Source organism: Anomaloglossus baeobatrachus, chromosome 5, assembly GCF_048569485.1.
Source record: "Anomaloglossus baeobatrachus isolate aAnoBae1 chromosome 5, aAnoBae1.hap1, whole genome shotgun sequence".
Taxonomy (NCBI): Eukaryota; Metazoa; Chordata; class Amphibia; order Anura; family Aromobatidae; genus Anomaloglossus; species Anomaloglossus baeobatrachus.
The window spans coordinates 461,802,055-461,824,175 of NC_134357.1; the positions used below are offsets into that span (position 1 = coordinate 461,802,055).

The 22,121-nt window shown below is 43.7% G+C and overlaps 1 protein-coding gene across 2 annotated transcripts in view; it reads right to left on the bottom strand.

Annotated features, from left to right (window-relative positions):
- Positions 1-1,070: 1,070 nt before the first annotated feature.
- TSHZ2 (teashirt zinc finger homeobox 2) overlaps positions 1,071-22,121 on the bottom strand; it is a 197,104-nt gene continuing 176,053 nt past the window's right edge. For both annotated transcript variants that reach the window (XM_075350590.1, XM_075350591.1), the window contains one exon: positions 1,071-7,925. In XM_075350590.1, coding sequence (XP_075206705.1) covers positions 4,873-7,925 — 3,053 coding nt within the window. In that variant the 3' untranslated portion in view covers positions 1,071-4,872. The remainder of the gene's footprint in view (positions 7,926-22,121) is intronic.

A 22,121-nucleotide genomic window follows, 5' to 3' on the forward strand; every position in this document is an offset into this window, starting at 1 on the left:
TATGTAGGCACAGAAAGTAGTGCCCGTCTATCTCCCTCTGTAAATGACATAGGCACAGACAGTAGTGCCCGTCTATCTCCCTCTGTAAATTATGTAGGTACAGGCAGTAGTGCTCACCTGTTTCCCTCTGTAAATTGTATAGGTATAGAAAGTAGTGCCCACCTGCATTCCACTGTAAGTGACCTAGGGACCCTTTGTAAACAATGTAGGCACAGACAGCAAAGCCAGCCTGTTCCCCTCTGTAAGTGACATAGGCACAGACAGTAGTGCCTAACTTTCTCCCTCTGTAAATGACATAGGCACAGACAGTAGTATCTACACCTGTCTCAGTCTGTAAAGGATGTAGCCACAGATGGTACTGCCCATCTGTTTCCCTCTATAAATGATGTAGGCACGGACAGTACTGCACATTTCATTCCCGCTGTAAATGATGTATGCACATAAAGTAGTACCTGCCTATGTAGGCAGTTATCCTTCAGCTTCCTGTGGGAATGGACGCTAAAATAAGCCCTCATGCATATAGCACCTGTAATAAGCTTTCCATATTCCTTTATGGGGCATTTCTGAATCACCATGTGCTATGGATTTCATATAAAGATATTTTGTACTTTGCTTCATAGAGCCAATTCATTAAGACTACCATTGTAAATGCAAATCTTAATGAATGGGGAATTGTGGTGTAGGATGCACCAAATTCATTAAGAGGAGCAAGCAATGGCATGACATTTCATGAATTTGGCAGCCGGGCGTCACCACGACCCGCCCAGATCCACTTTGAGAGAGGTATCTGGGACTGGTGTGAAAACGCCAAAAGTCGCAACGTTTCAAAATGTTTTTCTGTTCCTTGAAATCTATCAAAAGCACGTTGATGAATTGCATGAAATGTATACTACTCCATGGCCAGTACACTGGTGTGTAATCCAGTTCCAGGCGTATCCGGGGCCAGAACTTGGGCATTTAGGCCTTGTTGTATGTACAGGCCTATGTGTCACTCCATGACTACACTCTATATTTGAAGGATTCAGTGTTAAAGCATGCATCTGGAAATAATCGGACAATAAAGTCGTCAATCATTAAAAAATAACGGTTTAATTAGCTGAACAGTAATATTCATTTTTTTTTTAATCATTTATAACCTGCTTAAATATGAATCGTTACAGCTTTATATATTACAAACTTAAGATTAAGTGTTTGCCTTAAACAACGTATCATAGAACATTTTATATAAGTTACATTATGCAAATCAGTGATAGATCTGTAGCAAGTGACCGTCCTGTACAAAACCAGAACCGCTCCAATACGGATGCTTCATAAACGAGGCAAATAACCACCCACTTCTGGCTCGTTTGTGCTTCTCCCCCTCTGCAAAATGTCATTATATATATATATATATATGTACAGTAAGAGCATTGGTTTTAACTTTTAACCCATTGCAGTCCTAAACTGAGCAATGAAAATAACCGAAGAGAACATGAAATAAAGCGTTAAATGGCGAGTGAGGAGACCTCAGTAGAATTTTAGCTCCGAAATCATAAGGTGATCTAAGAAACGTATTTCAGTTTAACCTGTGACTGAAGATTTCTCTTGTAAGACGTAAGCCGAGAAAGCAAGACTCCCCCTTGTGGAAGAAAATGGCATCTCTACTTCTGCTCGAAGACTAAATGTTTTTTTTTTTCTTCTTCGCGCTTTCTGTGGTTATGTGTTGTACAATTCTTTCAACCGTGCAACTTATCCCCCTGGGTGATTCATACGTAAAAAAGATGAATGGGGAAAGATGGGTCATGTAACAATGTCTTCCCGTGGATTAGTAAGCGATGTGACTCCAATATGGCACTAATTGATGTACGTTGTCTATCCTGATCCCGTGTAGACACAGACTACGAGGGAAAGTAGAGGCTACTATAGGTTGAGTTTATTCTACCGGGGTGGTCCGCCCCGGGGAAATCTGGACTGCAGTATATTAGGTGCAGCTGAAAATTTGGTAGATGATGAAACAGTAAAAAAGTGATATTATTGCAATGCTTCTGTCACATAGGTGGATAACGTGAGCAGAGCGGGTATCATATGGGGCCCTTACACTGCAGCCAGCAGGGTCCCTATTGTCATACAATGATGTAAAGTGCATAGTGCATCCACCAATGTCACACAGTCACTGGTCAGAATCCATGGCTAATTGCAGCAGGTCCCGGTGTGTCCTGGCTCTGAAGCGCCCTTCATACTTGGTAAATTGCTATGACTAACAACGCAGCTTTCCAGTCTGCCATGCTGCCTAAGACCCCCCCACCGCTCTTGAATGATCACCCATAAAATGAGGGTCTTGCACTGTATCTTTCGGATGATGGCCTTAAAGAGGACCTGACACCAGTTTTTTTCCTTACGAGCTGCAGCCACCACCATTGAGCCTTTATATACAGCGTCCAGAATACTGTATATAAGAGCCGAGTCCGCTCTGTAGAACTTAAATACCTTTATAATACTCACCTAGGGGGCGGTCCAGTCTGATCGCTGTCGCTGCTCGCAATCTGGCGCCTCCCCCATCTTGTGCGACCGCCGTCCTCCTGCCCAAGCTCCACGAGCATGACACGTCCTGCGTCATTCACACAGAGGCCTCTATTGTGCTCCAGCGCATGTGAACTTTGATCTACCTAGCTGAGGGCAGATCAAAGTATTGACGTGCGCATGTGGTCTTTGACCTTGAATGACGCAGGACACGTCATGGACAAAGGGCTGGTCAGGAGCACGGCGATCAAGATGGAGGAGGTGCCAGACCGAGAGCAGCGACACCCAACGGTCCAAACCGTCCCCTAGGTGAGTATTGTAATGGTGATTTTTACATTCTACAGAGTGGCCTGGGCTCTTATATACAGTATTCTGGAATGCTGTATATAAGCGCTCACTGGTGGTGGCCGCAGCTTATAAGGGAAAAACTTGCTGACAGGTTCCCTTTAAAGAGATCAATCCTAGTGTCCGATCTTCTCTTCTCAGTGGTGCTAATGCTGCTGCTTATTTAAGCTAATGGTGCTACTTAATTACTAACTCCAGAGCTGCACTCAATACTGCAGAAAGTATCTCAAGTGTTTCCCAAACTCCAGGCATTGCAGCCCCCTAACAGATCACATTTTCAGGATTTCCTTAGCATTTAACAGGTGATAAAATTATTAGACAATATAAAAAAAAAAGTTCTGAAAACATGACCTTTTGGGGGCCGTGAGAACTGGAGTTTGGGAACCACTGGTCTAGAGAGACCCAAGCTTAAAAGGCTGATTTTCATTCTAAAGCCGCTCAATATAGTGAGTGTAGCTCCGAAGTAAGAATAATGCCGGCTGTAACGGAGGATCAAAATGAGAAAAGTAATGTATTTACAGGCTGATCCCCTTTTTATGTAAATTGGTTTTCTATGAAAAGTAGTGACCAGAAGTGAGGATTTAGAGAGCACGGCTGTGGACAGGAGTGGCAGTAATGCTCTATGCATAGATTTATTTTGGTGTTCAGCTGGTCTATGGCTGTGCATATGGAAAAAAGGAATGACGTTCCAGCAATCAGCTTCTGAATAAAAAAAAAACAAAACTTTGCTCCTTTATTATACTATTTTAAGATTCAGTGGGATAAAAATTTGCAAAGCTCACAAAAAGAAATAATAATAGCCATAATAGCCTACATGTTTGAGAGGTTCTAATTCATGGCATGAAAAGGAAGAAAAATAGTCTAGCTGTGAAAGTTGTGAAAAACTTGTTTTTCCCCCTTCTTATTATTGAATTTTTATTTTTCTCCAACTTTAAAATGTAGACATTTGTACCATAATCTCAGTGTCCATAAACCTGGTGGACCATATAAAACATTGATCAGTTATCATTTTCAGTAATGATACTGTAGCACTTTGGAATAGGACATCTTGGGACAATTTTACACTTCTACTTTTCTACTTTTTTTTTACTTCAATAGTTGATTTTAAATATATATTCAAATTATTGCCCCTTTTTCATGCCAAAATTAAGAACCTCACAAAATCATAGGTTCAAAATGCGTTGGAAAATATGACTATATTTTTATGAACTTGAGATGTTTGCGATTTAATAATTATTTAATGGAAAATCAAAGTTTTTTTTCTTTTATATCTATTGAAGATGAGTGTTGGAACTTTGTTGCCTTTTGTATCCAGTATGCAGCACCCACTAGCCGGCTGGGGCATGTTCCTTTGCGCCATCCACAGATTGTAATGTCTTACGAAACATCTTCAAGATATTCACTTTCAAAAAGGTGAGCACAGGAGGAAAAAAAAAAAAAAAATCCTTTTTGGATGTAAAGAAACAACAGCGGCCGAAACCCCAGAGTCTACTAACATCGGAGCACAAACTTCAAGAACCGCATTAGAATTCAACTTTTGATGATAAATATATATTTTCCTAACTTCCAACAAAACCCCAGAGAGGCCTCTAAAGTGATAATGAAAAAGATGGGTGAATGTTTTATACTTGAAAAGAAAGTTGAGACTGAATGACCCAGTGATGAGCGTCCTTGTGGTATCAGGCGGTCTTGTGACCATTAGTGATACGTCCCCTTAAATTTACTATGAGCTACACAGATTATAATCTGCCGGAATGTAACATTTTGGTTTCTTGCAATGTATGGACAATGCGTTAAGTTGCAACTAAATTAGGAGTGATGCAGTTCCCCCCACGGAGAACGATATAGCAGCAGCTTCCTAGGAAATGTGATAGGAGATGACCCACCCAACAAAGGTAGATAGCAGACCAGTATATACATCGACAGACCCTTACATCTCGACAGGTTCACTACTTCCATGAAACAAGCTGTTCTGTGGGGCCATAAACTGTTCAGTCTGGAATTTTTTTTTTTTTTTTTTTTTACAAACTATTCCTCGTCCACTTCAGCCACAAATTGTGAATGATGTTCTGGGGATTTGCTGTGTGTTTTGCTTAGGTGCAGCTTAACCGCATGCTTGCTGGCAAATGTCCTACAACACAATTTACACTTAAACTTAGAGTCTGTGTCTTCTTCGGTAGCCACCGGTTGAGGTGACCTCTGTACAGCTACCCTTGAGATCTCCTTCTCTACCTTGGTTTGCTGTTCCACAGCCAGCCTGTTCATATCTTTCATTTGAAACCCAAGATGAGTCTCGAGGTGGGCTATATAGCTCAAGGGGGTTCTAAACTGAGATGCACAGTCACTGCAATAAAATACAGGATGTCCCTTGTCCATGTTTTTCAAGAATTTTGTCCCACCGGTCTTTCGAAGCTGATATTTTACATTGGCCAGCCAGTGGCTGATGGTAGTCATAGAAAGTCCAGTGAACTTAGAAATCTGCATACGTTCTTGAGGCCCAAGGTCCGATAACAAATATTTCCCCTCTGATGTCTGAAAGAGACTTGAGGCAAATTGAGCTTGCAAGATGAGGAGATGCTGAGGATTCCAGTTGGATTGTCTTCCCTTCCTTTTATGTAGAGATGAAACCTCTGTTGAGACTTCTTCAAAGCGCCGGGAATCCATCTCTAGTTTCATGGAGGCCATTCTAGAAGAAGCAACGTGCTTTGGGGTGGTAGCTTTAGGCAAAATCTTTACCATATCAGCTATGTCAGACAGAGCATGTTTCTGAGGAGGAGACGTGCACGACTGAGCTTTGGAGGATTCCATTTTTTTATTTTTAGATTTGGTTAGATCTATTGGTTGATCACTGGTTTCGAATAAATAATGGCGGGTAGGTTTTGGTGGTGTCAAACATACTGCTGGTTTTTCTAATCTACTGACTGGAGACTTCTGAAACATGGAAATTAAGCTTGTGGAACTTGAATTTGATGCAGGTCTTAATGACTCCGAAGCTTTCCCCAAATGATTATTTAAGACAGACTGTAGAGCGCTGAGAGGATTTACACAAGGAATATCAGGAGAATGATTTGCTGAACTTCGTAATGAAGAACATTCTTCTCGTCCTATTGGTGACTCGATATGTTCCAGGATATTAGATTTTTCTTTTTCACAGTTTTGTTTAGTTTTTTCTTCATGTTTTGGGGAGCACGGTTCTTTTTCTGGCGACTCTGTCAAAACTTCCTCTTTTGGTGAATCCTCACTTTTATCCGGTTGTGTTCTCTCTGGCATTATGGTCTCTTTTGACGATTCTCTTTCAGACTCTGTGTCCTCAGACTCCTCCTTCACTAGTGTAGACTGATGTTCTGAGGGGCTGTTTGAGGAAAGGGGTGCCGATTTGCACTTAGGAGCAATTGGTCTAAATTTATTTGAGAAGGTTGGCCTCATCTGCATTACTTGAGAGCCAAGGGAAGCTGAGGGTTTCATGACATCAGAAAGTTGATATGCGGCATGAATGCTGGGGTATGCACTCCAGCTTGGTGTTCCATTTTGGGCTTTGTTAATAGCCGAGGTTACAGTGTTTTCTAGAGATTTTAAGATATCTCCACCTTCCTTTGAGCCATCTTCCAAGTCCTCTTCCCTTAGATACTGGTATTTAAGTGTTGGATCTAAGGGTTTTTCCAGAACATCTTCATGTTCGTCAGCTGTGTCCATTTTTTCATCCTTGTTACTGTCTTCCGACATATCCATTTTACATTCTTTACTGGTCAAGATTTCAGATGTTAATCCTCCCGATGGAGAACTTGCTGATGGCTTTGACTGGCTGTCACTTGAGGGCGAGTCTGAGAGTGACTGCATCTTTTCTACAGCAAGAGGGTCCAAGACCAACTGCTTACCTTTCTTTGAGGCTGAATTGGTAACTTTCAAGAAATGTCCAGTGACCATCATGTGCGTCGTGAGTTGCTGCAAAGTGTCGTGTGAGCTACCGCATTCCATGCACTTTAAAATTTGAGATTTACAAGCTTCAAACTGCCAAGTATAGCTGGCACCATTCTGATAACCATATCGATTGTTAGAGGACAGCTGTGAGTTCTTCTGAGTGGAACAATGTTCCACAAAAGAACCGGTGGTTGAATCTGGTGAGCATGGCCGAGTCACTTCAAATACACGTTTTTTTGCTGAGGAGACCATTTTGGATGAGATGCTGGGGATAGGTTCCTTCAAAGGCACTTTTTGGTAATGCTTTGTTTTTATCATATGGACACTTAGATCTTGGAGAGAATCAAAAGAGTCTCCACAAAACATGCACTTCAAAACTTTCTGGGCATCCTCCTTGTCCATATCATGAAATGCCCTTTTTCGGGGTTTGGAATAATTTGTAGGTCTGTGCTTGTCTTTCTTGTGATTATCATCTTGATAATGGCCCGTCTCATTCATATGCACAGTAAGTTCCACCAAGGTGTCGTAGGCAGCACTGCACTGTCTGCAACGGAACCTGCTGGCTCCTGTGAAGACTGTGCCATACATTTTGGAGTTTTGACGGTACAACTGAACAGAACTGAAGAGGTTTGGTTTAGAAATTGATTTTGAGGGTAAGTTTTGCTGTAAACTTTTTGAGAGTGCATCTTGATGCCAATCAAATTCACCTTTACTGGCTCCATTGCGATTTTCGCAAGGCTTCCTCTCAGCAGGAGGCACCTTAAGACTTAGTCCTAAATTTGTCCAGTAAGAATCAGATAAGATGTTGGCATAGGCCATCTTCATTTTATCCATACAGTCGGGCCCCTCTGGCTGGAGCCGGGGGAGCGGGTCTGTTTTTTGGTCCTGAGCATCTTTAGAAGATACGCTTTTTACATCTGTCACCTGATCACTGGCATCGCTCATCAAGGATTCACTTTCCCCATCTTGATTGCATATGAGACTTCCTGGGGAATTCTGGAAACTGAGGCTCTGCTTGAGGTCCCCAACTACCTCTTGTTCCTCATCTGTGGGAGAGTAGGCACTGTCCTGGGGCAGAGCAGTGGAGTTGCTATCATCATCCTCTTCCTCATCATCCTTGACACTGTCATCCTTCAAATCCTCTTCTCCATCTTGGAAATAACCTGCAGATACAAAAACAAGCAAAGTCAATCTAGGCTTTCCTTACCACTAATCAATGCTGCATCACATTTCTACAAAACTCATCTAAATTTTATTCCACATTTATGCCTTTAAAGCAATTGAACTACGATAAAAAAAAAAGACTGCTCCCAGTGCAGAAGGTAAGGACATGTTGAATTTTCATAGCACATCTGAAGCACTCTCAGTAGTCCATGTAAGACATAAGAGAACCCCTTAAACAACATATGACAGTGACAGGTGAGCTTACTTAAAGAGGGCCTTTCACTTGCTTAAAAAGTTGAGATTAAAATCCCTTTTAGGGCACAGTATGTGAAATCTCTGCTTGATTTACAGTCTTCTTTTAGGGCGTGGGTCTTTACACCTTCTTCTATTAAGCTGCCAATCACAGCTCAGCAGATGATCAGTCTCTCATGCTGCTGAGCTGTGATTGGCAGCGTCTGGGAGGGAGGGGTGAAAACACACGCCCCCAGAGAAGACTCTGAAGCCCAGTTGGTCTGCAAGCAGAAATTTCACATACTGTACGCCAAAAGAAACAAATGTGAATATCTTTGAAATGTAGCGATATAGCACAAAACGGAACAGAGCATCAAAACTGGGGAGCTCAAGGATTTTACAAGAAATTTAACTTAGGTTTTTGAGCAATTGACAGGTCTTCTTTAAATAGGAGGACAACAGCTGTCTATTTAACCTATTAGAGTAGATTGAGGTTATTAGAGAGGAGTCCTTAGTGGTGAAACCCCCTGTATGAACTAGAACAGAGTTGCTCGCTCTCTAGAGAACATGGGTTGTCCATGTATTACATGGTTGGCCATTTCTTTGAATAGCCTATATGTAATACTCTATGACCAGACATGGCTTTCCCCTCCAATTAAACAGGGGTTGTTTTCACAAGAACCTCTTTTGTGCCCTACAATAAGAGGTAGTTGTTCCCAATAAATAGTAATGCAAAAATCACTGTCTAGTTACATCGTTTACTTACTATACTTTACTTCTACAATTTGTATCAAGGAAGGAGACTAGTGATGTAAGCAGTAGACGAATAGTATATTTTGCTAAAACCTCATCATAACACCCAAGTTTCGCATCTCGCTGATGGACACGTATATAGAGAACTGTTCCAAAATCCATACTAACAAAGAAAACAAACAAAAATTTTTTTTTCACCAGGACTAGATTATTAAACCCCAATTGTCGCCATCATTGAGGTCTTCATAGGTCATTGGGAAGGTTTTACGTCATGACAATCTACGTTAAGAGAGCACAACTAATAATTAGGCAAAGTTATTTATCCCGATGCAGGCAGGTGGATATCGAAGCGAGCAGCTTCCTTTCCTCTGGTTGCTTTTGAACATTGTGGGCTGGCGGTGGAGGAGAACGTGTCTTGCGGCCTTTGAAGTCCTGCCGTATATTTATTCCAGCTCAGCTTACATCAGACAAATGTTTAGTGTATCACAGAACGCCACAAAAGCAGCAATTTCATCAATATTTCACAACAGCCTTGGGGAAATTGTAGATTGCAATGCTGTAGGGCAGCTAATGGAAACGCACACAAGGGTTTTGTACATTTAAAATCAGCTGCTAGGGAGAGGAGAAATACACCAGACTGAGAGATGCGGAAGGAGGGGAGAGATCCCAAACCCGTCTGCCTCCTGCTGGTCTGATAGGTAATACAATGACTGGAAGCTTCCAATTTATTGCTAATACACTAATGCTGTGGTCATCAAGTCACTGTGTCACCACTGTGTTCAGCGACTGGCCAAAAAGGTTAGGACGACATGAAAGATGCCGAGGTGTCAGAACATGAAAATGCTGCTAAACGAAACAATGAACCAGAGAACTGTGAGAAAGGAAATTTTAAAAAGAAAGTTTATTGCAAGACACACAAAGGGAACCCCCTGACGAAACAGCGAAACGTGCATCACGGTGTCTGCTCAGGTCTCTTCTGTGTGCCTGCCTCATTATGTCCACAGGTATCTATTATACTACTGAGTGACTGTTAGCACTATTATGTGAGTTCCAAACCTGTTCACATTGTGAATTGAATGTTTTACTGAGCAGGGCTTTTTCATGGGGTAATTTTGTAATGTATTTGTTGTATGCCATTATTTATTAATAAAGTTTTTAACAACTTTTTTTATATGTTTGGTTATTTATATATATTTTTAAGCTTGCTTGTAGGTTAATAATCTTGTCAAAGGAGCCTGTCAGCTGATTTATGCTGGTTAAACCACGGACAGCATGAATCTAAGCCTGGGTGCACGATTGCAGCCAGGTTTATTTTTCTATAAAATGCCAGAGTATTTTTTTAAAGGGAACCTGTCAGGTGCAATATGCACCCAGAAACACAAGCAGTTATGGGTGCATATTGCTAATAATAATAATAATAATAATTTTATTCATTTATATAGCGCTATTAATTCCACAGCGCTTTACATACATTGGCAACACTGTCCCCATTGGGGCTCACAATCTAGAGTCCCTATCTGTATGTCTTTGGAGTGTGGGAGGAAACCGGAGAACCCGGAGGAAACCCATGCAAACACGGGGAGAACATACAAACTCCTTGCAGATTGTGTCCTTGGTGGGATTTGAACCCAGGACCCTAGCGCTGCAAGACTGCAGTGCTAACCACTGAGCCACCGTGCCGCCCAATCCCTGCCTAACCGTCCCTGTATCTACAGTAGTAGCACAGATAAAGGGATCTTTAGAAAAAAACATTTCCAAAGATCCTTTATGATATGCTAATGAGGCCATGGACTAGTCACAAGGGTGTTAGTTCCTCCGTTCATTCTGCCCTGTTAGCATGCTAGCACGGCCACATGGTCGTGCTAACATGCTATTCAATGCCCATTGCCCAACATCATCATCGGCAGTGACATGTGTACCTGTGTCCATTGTCTCCGCATCAGACGCCGGGCAGTGCGCTTGATCAGAAGTCCCAGACACTTTCGGATATGCGCACTAGACCTTTGTGAAGATGGGACGCCTACACCCGGCTTCATAGTGTACATGACCGTAAGTGCGGAGACTTCTGATACTGCCTGGCGTCTGATGCGACGGCAATGTTAGACAATGGGCATGGAATAGCATGTTAGCATGCCCCTGTAGGGCTACGAAATCTCGTTTGCCGATTATCTACTTGTCAAAATGTGCCATTAGTGGACGTCTATATTACAGTATCAGTATTGTGGGTGAGACTTCACAAAATCTCATCCATCGTTGGTGAAGAAAATCCGCAGAGGGGATTTGCTGTAAATTTAAAATCCACAATTTGTCCTGCAGAAGGTGAAATGTGTGAAATTCACAGTGTTGTTGTATCAATATCTGAACATATTTTCCCACTGCCAAGTTTCTGCAGCATATACAACACAAATATATATCCTTGGAGGAGATGGAAGAAAAGGGTTAATCCGCGCTGCCAGAAGATCACTGAAGATCAATGGGGATTAAGACAACAGATCTTATTGTGCCACGCGTTTCGGAGCTGTATAACCCCTTCTTCAGGAAAAAAAATCCATAATCTACATTCATTATGTACATTATTGATTTTTGTTCCTGAAGAAGGGGTTATACAGCTCTGAAACGCATAGAAAAATAAAATCAGATATCTTAATCCCCATTGATCTTCAGTGATCTTCTGGCTGTGCGGATTAACCCTTTTCTTCCATCTCCTGCAACGCTATCTTCCTGGGTTCTGCAGCAGCCATCCTTATCACGTGGTTATAGTGGTTGTGTTTATAACACAACCGCACCAGGTTAATGCACCTAATTAAATTTTTTCTGGTACCACCAGATAAGACACCATTTGCGCCCTCCTTCTTTGTCATTTCAGTTTCACGACAAGGATATATCCTAAAAGTGAGTTATAATTTGTAGAATATGTTGAACTGTACAGACTTACAATGTTAAAACACAGAAAGCCCCCCCCGACCCACCCCCTCCAAATCAGGCTGGAGCCAATTTTCCTTATCTTATGGAAAAATTCCTTCGATATGTTAAGATCAGAGGATAAGGTACATTCAGTTTAAGGGTTTTGGAGATAAAGTGAAATAAATTACCCGTGATCCTCCCCCCTGGCCCAGTTTACATGAACACGACTGCTCTGTGTGCTCCCGGCAGACACTTAGCAGCCCGGCAGACACTCCACAGGGCTGCTTTGGATTGTGGTTCGCGGGAGGAGAACGAACATAATGTTTAAATCTGGTGGGTTTTGGACGCGATTCAAATTAGCAGCTGATTTGTGGTGTGGAATAAGCTACCGTGCAGACATGACGGCCCCATGTCCTGCCAGCAGGAGGTTAAAGTAAAGCAGTCAGAGCGCTCTGACAGAGGGACCACCCATTTTAGATGTGATGCCAGGGCCCCCAATACAATATTTGCTGTGACACAACTTGAATTATACAGAGTTTGCACTGGGCTGAGCTGCTGCCAGCACCCCTATTTTTACTCTGCTCCCCGAATTACTTGGGTTAGTGGTGGGGGTGGGGGACTTAAAGGGACTCTGTCAACAGGTTTCTGCAATGTAATCTGAAGACAGCATGCTGCAATAGTTAAAACAGAGAATTCAACCTTGTCTCTGTTATCGCACAGTCTTTTTTTTGTTTACCTGCAATGTTAGCTTAAGCCTGTTATCTTTATTATTAGTGGATCTCAGCAGCTCATGAGCTCTAGTCGGAGTCCGCCTTCTGAGATTAGCAGCTTTAAATTCAGCTTCTGTCTATGGAAATGTACACTGAAAGCCTGGTGCAGGTGGGGACAGCCCCCAGAACTCTGCTACACTTTCAATGTGTCAGAACGGCTGCACACAGAAATATAAGTGATACATCATTGAACTCAGGGACTCTTTGCCTACAAAATGCCCCTCTTGGATGAGGTAGCAAAACCTGCTTACATATTCCCTTTAAGAATACATGTATAATACAATACTTGGATCATTCTTGCAGATATTGAGCTTTCGCCATCTCGCTACTTATATATGAACACACATACGTCTCATTCCTGAGCACAAGCGGCAGACACATTTATGTCAGTTAATGACAGATCCATCAAGTCTGGATGAACGGATTGCAGGGCAGAGCCATTTCACATTTTTTATTACCTCTAAATCCCTACAATGAAAGGTAATATGTTTTAATTGACCTATAAAAACAAGAGAATGGCCAGCGAGATCCTGGCTGTGATTAACGAGCTGTCTAAGGGGATGGATGGAGGGGCAGCTTACACAGTCACAGTCATGGATCACTGCGGGGATCAGCGCTTACCTGGGCGGTCACATTATCCCAGTCATTTTTTTTAAGGTCTATATTAAATGATTCACTTCATTTTGTTTAGCCAATCGGGTAATAGCAAAATGTTCACAAAAGCAAAAGTATTTCAAGAAAAAAGCTTGCAAAAGTTGTAGGTCACATATTGGAAAAATGGAGGACGTGCAACCAGTTACCATAAGAGCTTTTGGGATCATTCTTAAACTTGCAACACAACGGCCCCGATTCAGCACTGCTCTGGCTCTGCCTTTTCTGGAGTAATTTGCTCTTTTTTTTTTTTTACTTTCTTATTCTCTATAAGTTTTGTGCTTTGCTCCATTTTTTTTTAAGTTGTTAAGTTAGCACACGTGTGTCAATGTGTTCTGGAGGGAGACAAGTCAGTTTTTCTCCGGCAGCACTGATGTCACACAGACCACACACTGATGTGATCCGTGTGACAACAGTGGGACTCATACCGGAGAAAACACGAGTCTTTGAAATAAAATGCTTTTCTATACTCACCTGTCTCCAGCAATGCGGTCTTCGGCGCTGCTGTCACTTGCTTCCGGGCTCGCTCATTATGCTCATGAATATTCACTGCACCGCGGACCCGGAAGCAGCAGCGTCGTGGACAGAAGCACTGGGGACAGGTGAGTAAAAAGTTGCTGATCTCTGTGTGCTATCATGGATAGCACACATGTGCCCAAATCATGGCACACGGAGGGCCATATGTACCTTCAACACGGACTGTGAAAAACGTGCGTTTTTATCACGGACGTGTGAAGGGGGCCTTAAGGGAGTTTGCAACTTTTGATGCTAAAAAGTTGCAATAACTGGTTCTAGACAGAAATAAAGAGCATTTTTGATTTTGAACCAAATTAATGAGCAATGTGCGCCATTTTAAAGAAAGAGGCCCAAAAATGTCAGCAAATACAAGACAAGAAATGTGACTTAATGAATCTCAAGAGATGAAAAGGGACCAGTATGTGTAACAAGCCTGAAAAAGGATCTTCAGACCAGTTGCGGGTCTATAATGAGGCTGATAGCTGTGGGTCTCCTGACCAAAACCTAGGTCAGATGCTGTGATACATACATGTTGGATGTGTAAAACTGGCCGCGCATTACTAGAAATTTGTAACAAAGCAGTTCTCTCCCATACAGGGGATAGCAGTATATTTTTGCAGAGACGAAGAAAAGGCTTCCTGCGCTTATAATGCATTTATGCTTCTTATTCTGAATTATTTAATTGCAAAGCTTTCACATGGTGCTCACATTCAGCACTATTACCTTGCAGCACTGGATCTTTGGGTTGCAATCAGAGCAGTGGCCACGTTACCTATCCAATCTTTTTGGAGTGTGGAAAGATCATGTATGAAATGCCACATTGGGTATAGGAACAGTTAGTAAAATAAAAGCACAAAAAAAGGAGCGCAGGAGTGCAGCATTGATGGAGTGATCAGTTTTCTTAGTATTTGCTCCTCCTAGATTGTAGAGAGCAGCATTAACTCTGCACAGGTTACAGAAAGCAATCGATAAGATCAGAAAATGAGCGCTCCAAAACATCCTTAAGATAACCGGCATGGTCATACTAGCATGGGCTTAGCAACACAGCTGCCAAAAAAGCCCAAAACAGGTGGAACTGTGCAGTATTTTGAGCTATTGGACTGAAAAGGCCCATATATTGTTCTTGCACAGGGGCCTCCTCTGCCCGTGTCCGCTTCTGTATACTAGGTATGACTATTGCCAATCGTAACATGGGCATATGACTAGAAAAATAACACCTAGCATTATACATATAGAGTTGGCGTAGTTTACATATTTCATTGAAATAGTCTATGTAATGACAAGCAAATTAGAAATGTATTGACATGAAGCAGATTTCTATTGCTTGAAACAAAATGCTTATAGTCCCAGAGACAGCGAGATGTTAAAGGCAATGATATATGGGTTTAGTGGCATTTTATTCATTGAAGTTCCTGGTGTTTGCAGCTTATATGAGTCCAGTGGGCTGTCCTATTCAGACTGTGACAACTCTCTCTGCATACAGTAATACAGGGAAGTTAATCAATGAGTAGGGAAGCCATCTGGACCTGGAGTTGGGCCGCCCGCCGGACCAAGGAGTTGGGCCGCCCGCCGGACCAAGGAGTTGGGCCGCCCCCTGGACCAAGGAGTTGGGCCGCCCCCTGGACCAAGGAGTTGGGCCGCCCCCTGGACCAAGGAGTTGGGCCGCCCCCTGGACCAAGGAGTTGGGCCGCCCCCTGGACCAAGGAGTTGGGCCGCCCCCTGGACCAAGGAGTTGGGCCGCCCACTGGATACATACAAAACACGATGGATTTCAATGAATATCATACAAGCTACACTAAACAAAATGTGAGCTCCTCCTGCTATATAACATCCCGCCTGCAGATCAGATACCATTTTCAACATGACAGGTCCCTTTTTAGTCATATTCTCCAAAATGGTAGAGTTGTCATCACATTTATTCACAACAGAAAGAACCGAATCTCCACAGATCATACAAATATGTCTGCTGGCGCCAGCAAAAAGAGGTCAGCTGAAGGTAGAGCCATCCCTGCCTGCGGCACCTGTCATGGCGGTGTCAGGCTTTATGGGGTGGGTGTTTCGAGCGGTTCACATACAATAGTATTCCACTCGTGGGGCACTTAGAGGATGTGGAGATTAATTTGTCTTATCTGGAATAGAGGAGCGGGATCTTAGTCACATGCAGGTACGGAGTACGTTGTCATCTCCGAGAAGCGGTGACAAATGACACTAATGATTAATGAGCGGCGCTCCCTCATCAGTCTTTTGTTCTGCGATCATGTAGCAGAATCAGCCGCTAGAAAAAGTCTTGCTTCCTCACAGGAATGAATTGTTATTTTCTGCCACCGCATAAAAAATGGCAGCGGTGTGCTGCCTTCATTGTGTGTCTTAGACTGAATTATTGACTGTCAGGAAGAAGTCTACAATTACAATGAACACGTGGCTGTATCTTCCAGGGAGATGATCCGACCTTTCCTATCTCTGCCCAGAACACAGGGGACGGAGCGATGTAGAACAAAGATTCTGTGACAAAGTCATAATGACGGAGGATCTCGAGAGCTACGTGCTCATTACACCCCGCTAAATGGCAGCACCTTAAAGAGGAAGCCGAGGAAATAATGGAATGGCGGGAAATGGTGGCCAAAGTGGCAATGCCCTCTTCTTTTAGGCCGCAATGAGGCATCCAAAATGTTTCAATGTCGGAAAACATGTTGAGACGGAGACATGAAGATATTTGCCTTTCCTTAGACGACCGTGGAGGTACAAGCTGTGACCACAAAACTGGTAGCCAAGAAGTATTTTCTAAAAACCTTAATAAGGGCTAAGACCAGTTGAAGGCATTATACATGTGAATGTACCTTGTAATGCCCTGAGGGAGCTTTTTTTGAGGCTATGAGCAAAACATGCATCCCCATGTTTTGAATTGATATCTCTGAGGCTATTTGCATATTTAAATTTCTTAGCAAAGTATTTATTTGCCAAATCGTCACACTCCACAAGGAGAAATTGTACTCCTTAAATCCCATTAGAGGCCACTTACCCAGCCAAATCAGTTCTGCTTTGCACTGATGAGGGGCAAAATCCCCACAACATGTATCTGCAAATGAAGTGTCTGCTTTGGCTTCTTATTCCAAGTTATGTCATGTACCAAATAGGGCTGATATTCATGTTTTGGACTGGTACTTCCTACAGGTGGCACTAGAGTTCCTCTGAAGAGGTTATTTGCATGTTTGCATTCCCAAAGGAGCATTGCATGGCTTATAAGGCTCCTTACACAGACTTCGCACTCTTCACAAGCAGAAACTTTACCCCTTAAACTCAGTCAAAGGCCTCTCACCCAGCCAAATCCGACCTCCTGATATGCACTGATAGCCAAATACCTGAAACGCGTAAATACCTGAAATGCGTGTCTGCAAATGAAGTGCCTGACTTGGCTTCTTATCTTAAGTCATGCATCAGGTATGTTAGAGAGTCGATATTAAGTTTTAGGATTTCCATTTTCAATAGGTGGATTGAGATTTCCTTGTCCTCTGAAGAGGCTATATTGCATAAGCAAAAACTTATTTCCCTAATTTAAAGGCTTTCCTTAAATCCCCAATTTCTCAAATGTCTGAACCTGCAGCCAATTATCAGTCCCCACCATTGTACCTTTCATACATTTATATTGTGCAATGGAAGGGGAATAGCTGTAGACTAAAGGTACCGTCACACATAACGAGATCGCTAGCGAGATCGCTGCTGAGACACGGTTTCTGTGACCCCCGTTAGCGATCTTGTTATGTGTGACATCTACCAGCGCTCAGGCCCCTGCTGTGAGATCTCTAGTCGTTGCAAAATGGTCCAGGCCATTTTCTTCAAAGGTGATGTCCTGCTGGGCAGGACACATCGCTGTGTTTGACACTGTGTGACAGAGTCACAGGGACTGCTGAGATCGTTATACAGGTCGCTACTGCGACCTGTATCGTTCCTGCATCGTTGGTAAGGTCTGACTGTGTGACATCTCACCAGCGACTTACCAGCGATCCCTATCAGGTCACATTGCTTTCGGGATCGCTGGTAAGTCACTGTGTGTGACTGGGCCTTCAGACTACAGTGTTTGTTGTCTGTTATCATGGAGATACATAGGTTCGCACAGGCGCTGTAGATGACAGCCTGCCATTGTTTCGCCCCACCAAGTGCCAACTGGTCATTGCTCCATGGTCAGATGTCTGCGTGCCCTGGCCCCATCCTCATGTGTCCTATACCCTAATTCATAGTGCGGTTATAGATTTATGGGATGTGACATTTGGCAGGGACCCTACAGAAGGGAGTGTAGGGGCTCTGGGCAGCTCTCGGTCTCTTGCGGCTGGCAGAGAACTGTAAATACAATCCAGGAGTGTAGTTTACGTCTCATAACTGCGCTCATCCTCCGCTGTTATTAATGCTTGTCAGGACTATTTATCCAGCGGCTGCTGACAGCTCCGTATTTGCCGTCTAAATTTCCATCATAAATAAGTCAGTAATGCAGCGCTTTAGTAAACCTTCTGCGGTGATTGGAAATCCAGCTCGAGTAAACAATCTACAGGACGAGCACTTTGCAGCTCATAGTATATGTGAATGTTTAATGTCACTGACACGGAGCAGGGATCTTCCAGGCGGATCCCAGAGCCGCTATTTCTAGAGCTCGCCCTCCTGTTAAACATCCATAGATACACTGTGCAAAATGAAATATTCTCACTACTGGATCAGTGCACGAAAAGTGCCTCCTTGTTCTACGGAATATTAGTCAGAGACTAAGGGGCACTTTGCACACTACGACATCGCAAGCCGATGCTTGCGATGCCGAGCGCGATAGTACCCGCCCCCGTCGCAGCAGCGATATCTTGTGATCACTGCCGTAGCGAACATTATCGCTACGACAGCTTCACATGCACTCACCTGCCCTGCGACGTCGCTCTGGCCGGCGACCCGCCTCCTTCCTAAGGGGGGCGGGTCGTGTGGCGTCACAGCGACGTCACACGAAAGGCGGCCAATTGAAGCGGAGGGGCGAAGATGAGCGGGACGTAAACATCCCGCCCACCTCCGTCCTTCTGCATAGCCGGCGTGAGCCGCGGTGACGCAGGTAAGCTGATGTTCCTCGCTCCTGCGGCTGCTCACAGAGCGATGTATGCTGCCGCAGGGGAACGAGGAATAACATCGTACCGTCACTGCCACGCAATTATGAAAATGTCGGACACTACACCGATGATATGATTACGACGCTTTTGCGCTCGTTAATCGTATCAAAAACACTTTACACACTAAGATATCGACAACAACGCCGGATGTGCGTCACTTTCGATTTGACCCCACCAAAATCGCAGCTGCGATGTCGTAGTGTGCAAAGTACCCCGTAAGGTTGCCTAAACCTCAACACAGGAACAACAGGGCTCGTTCCGCTGCAGAGAGTCCAGCTACCCACATACATTACATATCCCACACAATCATCGCAACCTTATGGTTACAAACTGAATTTAACCCCAATAGATGTTGGGTACCAAATAACTGGGCACTGTGAATTTTACCCTTTTGTCTGTGTAATAAAGAGAGCCACCTGGATCAGGTAGCCACCAACATAACAGTCATGGGTGTGACCAGCTCTGAGAAGACCTCTTGCGAGTCTGGGACTATAAGGTCACAGCGCTTTATTATGCACAGGACTGCAGCTTGTGTTTAAATGTTTCTGCTTTCTTTTAGCATTGTAGGAAGAAAGGACTCTTTCCTATCTGGCTATCCTTTGTAGCCTTAATCTTGGGTGCAGCTCTTCGTGATCACTCTCCTTCGCCATATATAGTCACGTGTCTTACCATCTGATGCCGGTTATAGAATTTCATCAATTCTTATTCTGACCACTTTGGAAGGAGCCAGTCTCTGGAGGAAGCTGAGGAGTTGTGACAAAAGCAGTGGTGGTGTTTAGCTGCATTGGAGGAGCTTGGAGTGTTTTCCTTTCTGTTTCTATTTTCCCTGTCTGTCTCTTCCCTTGTGTTTTATTTTGTAGTGGTGAGACTAGTGCTCTCGCTGGCCATCTCTCTAGCCAATGTGATGAAAGAGAGGCCATATGCACATGATTGACAACGGAAGGGGGGGGGAGCACCTGTATAGGGATGTTAGGAATTGTAAAGAACAGCTTCAGGTGAGTGTAGGAGGTGACCCCGCTCCACCGTTGTATCGTGTACCTGGTATACTTTGTTGCAGAACCCCGGTAGTCACTACGTAACAATAACTTAACTATATTTATGTTGTATAGTTGGCAGCTATCTTTTCTCCACATACTACAGTGCTGGCTAAAAGTATTGGCACCCCTGCAATTCTGTCAGATAATACTCAGTTTCTTCTTGAAAATGATTGCAATCACAAATTCTTTGGTATTATGATCTTCATTTATTTTGTCTTCAATGAAAAGAAAAAAAAATTGTCATAAAGCCAAATTGGATATAATTCCACACCAAACATAAAAAAGGGGGTGGACAAAAGTATTGGCATTGTTTGAAAAATCATGTGATGCTTCTGTAATTTGTGTAATTACCAGCACCAGTAACTTACCTGTGGCACCTAACAGGTGTTAGCAATAACTAAATCACACTTGCAGCCAGTTGACATGGATTAAAGTTGACTCAACCTCTGTCCTCTGTCCTTGTGTGTACCACATTGAGCATGGAGAAAAGAAAGAAGACCAAAGAACTGTCTGAGGACTTGAGAATCCAAATTGTGAGGAAGCATGAGCAATCTCAAGTCTACAAGTCCATCTCCAAAGACCTGAAAGTTCCTGTGTCTACGGTGCGCAGTGTCATCAAGAAGTTTAAAGCCCATAGCACTGTGGCTAACCTCCCTAGATGTGGAAAGAAAAGAAAAATTGAAGAGAGATTTCAACGCAAGATTGTGCGGATGGTGGATAAAGAATCTCGACTAACATCCAAACAAGTTCAAGCTGCCCTGCAGTCCGAGGGTACAACAGTGTCAACCCGTACTATCCGTCGGCGTCTGAATGAAAAGGGACTGTATGGTAGGATACCCAGGAAGACCCCACTTCTTACCCAGAGACATAAAAAAGCCAGGCTGGAGTTTGCCAAAACTTACCTGAGAAAGCCTAAAACGTTGTGGAAGAATGTTCTCTGGTCAGATGAGACAAAAGTAGAGCTTTTGGAAAAAGCCATCAACACAGCGTTTACAGGAAAAAAAAAGAGGCAGTAAAAGAAAAGAACACAGTCCCTACAGTCAAAGATGGCGGAGGTTCCCTGATGTTTTGGGGTTGCTTTGCTGCCTCTGGCACTGGACTACTTGACCGTGTGCATGGCATTATGAAGTCTGAAGACTACCAACAAATTTTGCAGCATAATATAGGACCCAGTGTGAGAAAGCTGGGTCTCCCTCAGAGGTCATGGGTCTTCCAGCAGGACAATGACCCAAAACACACTTCAAAAAGCACTAGAAAATGGTTTGAGAGAAAGCACTGGAGACTACTAAAGTGGCCAGCAATGAGTCCAGACCTGAATCCCATAGAACATCTTTGGAGAGATCTCAAAATGGCAGTTTGGAGAAGGCACCCTTCAAATCTCAGGGACCTGGAGCAGTTTGCCAAAGAAGAATGGTCTAAAATTCCAGCAGAGCATTGTAAGAAACTCATTGATGGTTACCGGAAGTGGTTGTTCGGAGTTATTTTGGCTAAAGGTTGTGCAACCAAGTATTAGGCTAAGGCGGGCTTTGCACGTTGCGACATCGCAAGCCGATGCTGCGATGTCGCACGCGACAGTCCCCACCCCAGTCGCAGGTACGATATCTTGTGATAGCTGGCGTAGCGAAAATTATCGCTACGCCAGCTTCACATGCACTCACCTGCCCTGCGACCGTCGCTCTGGCCGGCGACCCGCCTCCTTCCTAAGGGGGCGGGTCGTGCGGCGTCATAGCGACATCACACGGCAGGCGGCCAATAGCGGCGGAGGGGCGGAGATGAGCAGGATGTAAACATCCCGCCCACCTCCTTCCTTCCATAGCCGCCGGCTGCAGGTAAGGTGATTTTCCTCGCTCCTGCGGCGTTATACACAACGATGTGTGCTGCCGCAGGAGCGAGGAACTACATCAAACCTGTCGCGGCATCGGCATTATGGAAATGTCGGAGCCTGCAACGATGATACAATAACGACGCTTTTGCGCTCGTTCATCGTATCATCTAGGATTTACACACTACGACATCGCAAGTGACACCGGATGTGCGTCACTTTCGATTTGATTTTCATCACTGTGCGTCACTTTCGATTTGACCCCACCGACATCGCACCTGCGATGTCGTAGTGTGCAAAGCCGCCCTAAGGGTGCCAATACTTTTGTCTGGCCCATTTTTGGAGTTTTGTGTGAAATGATCAATGATTTAATTTT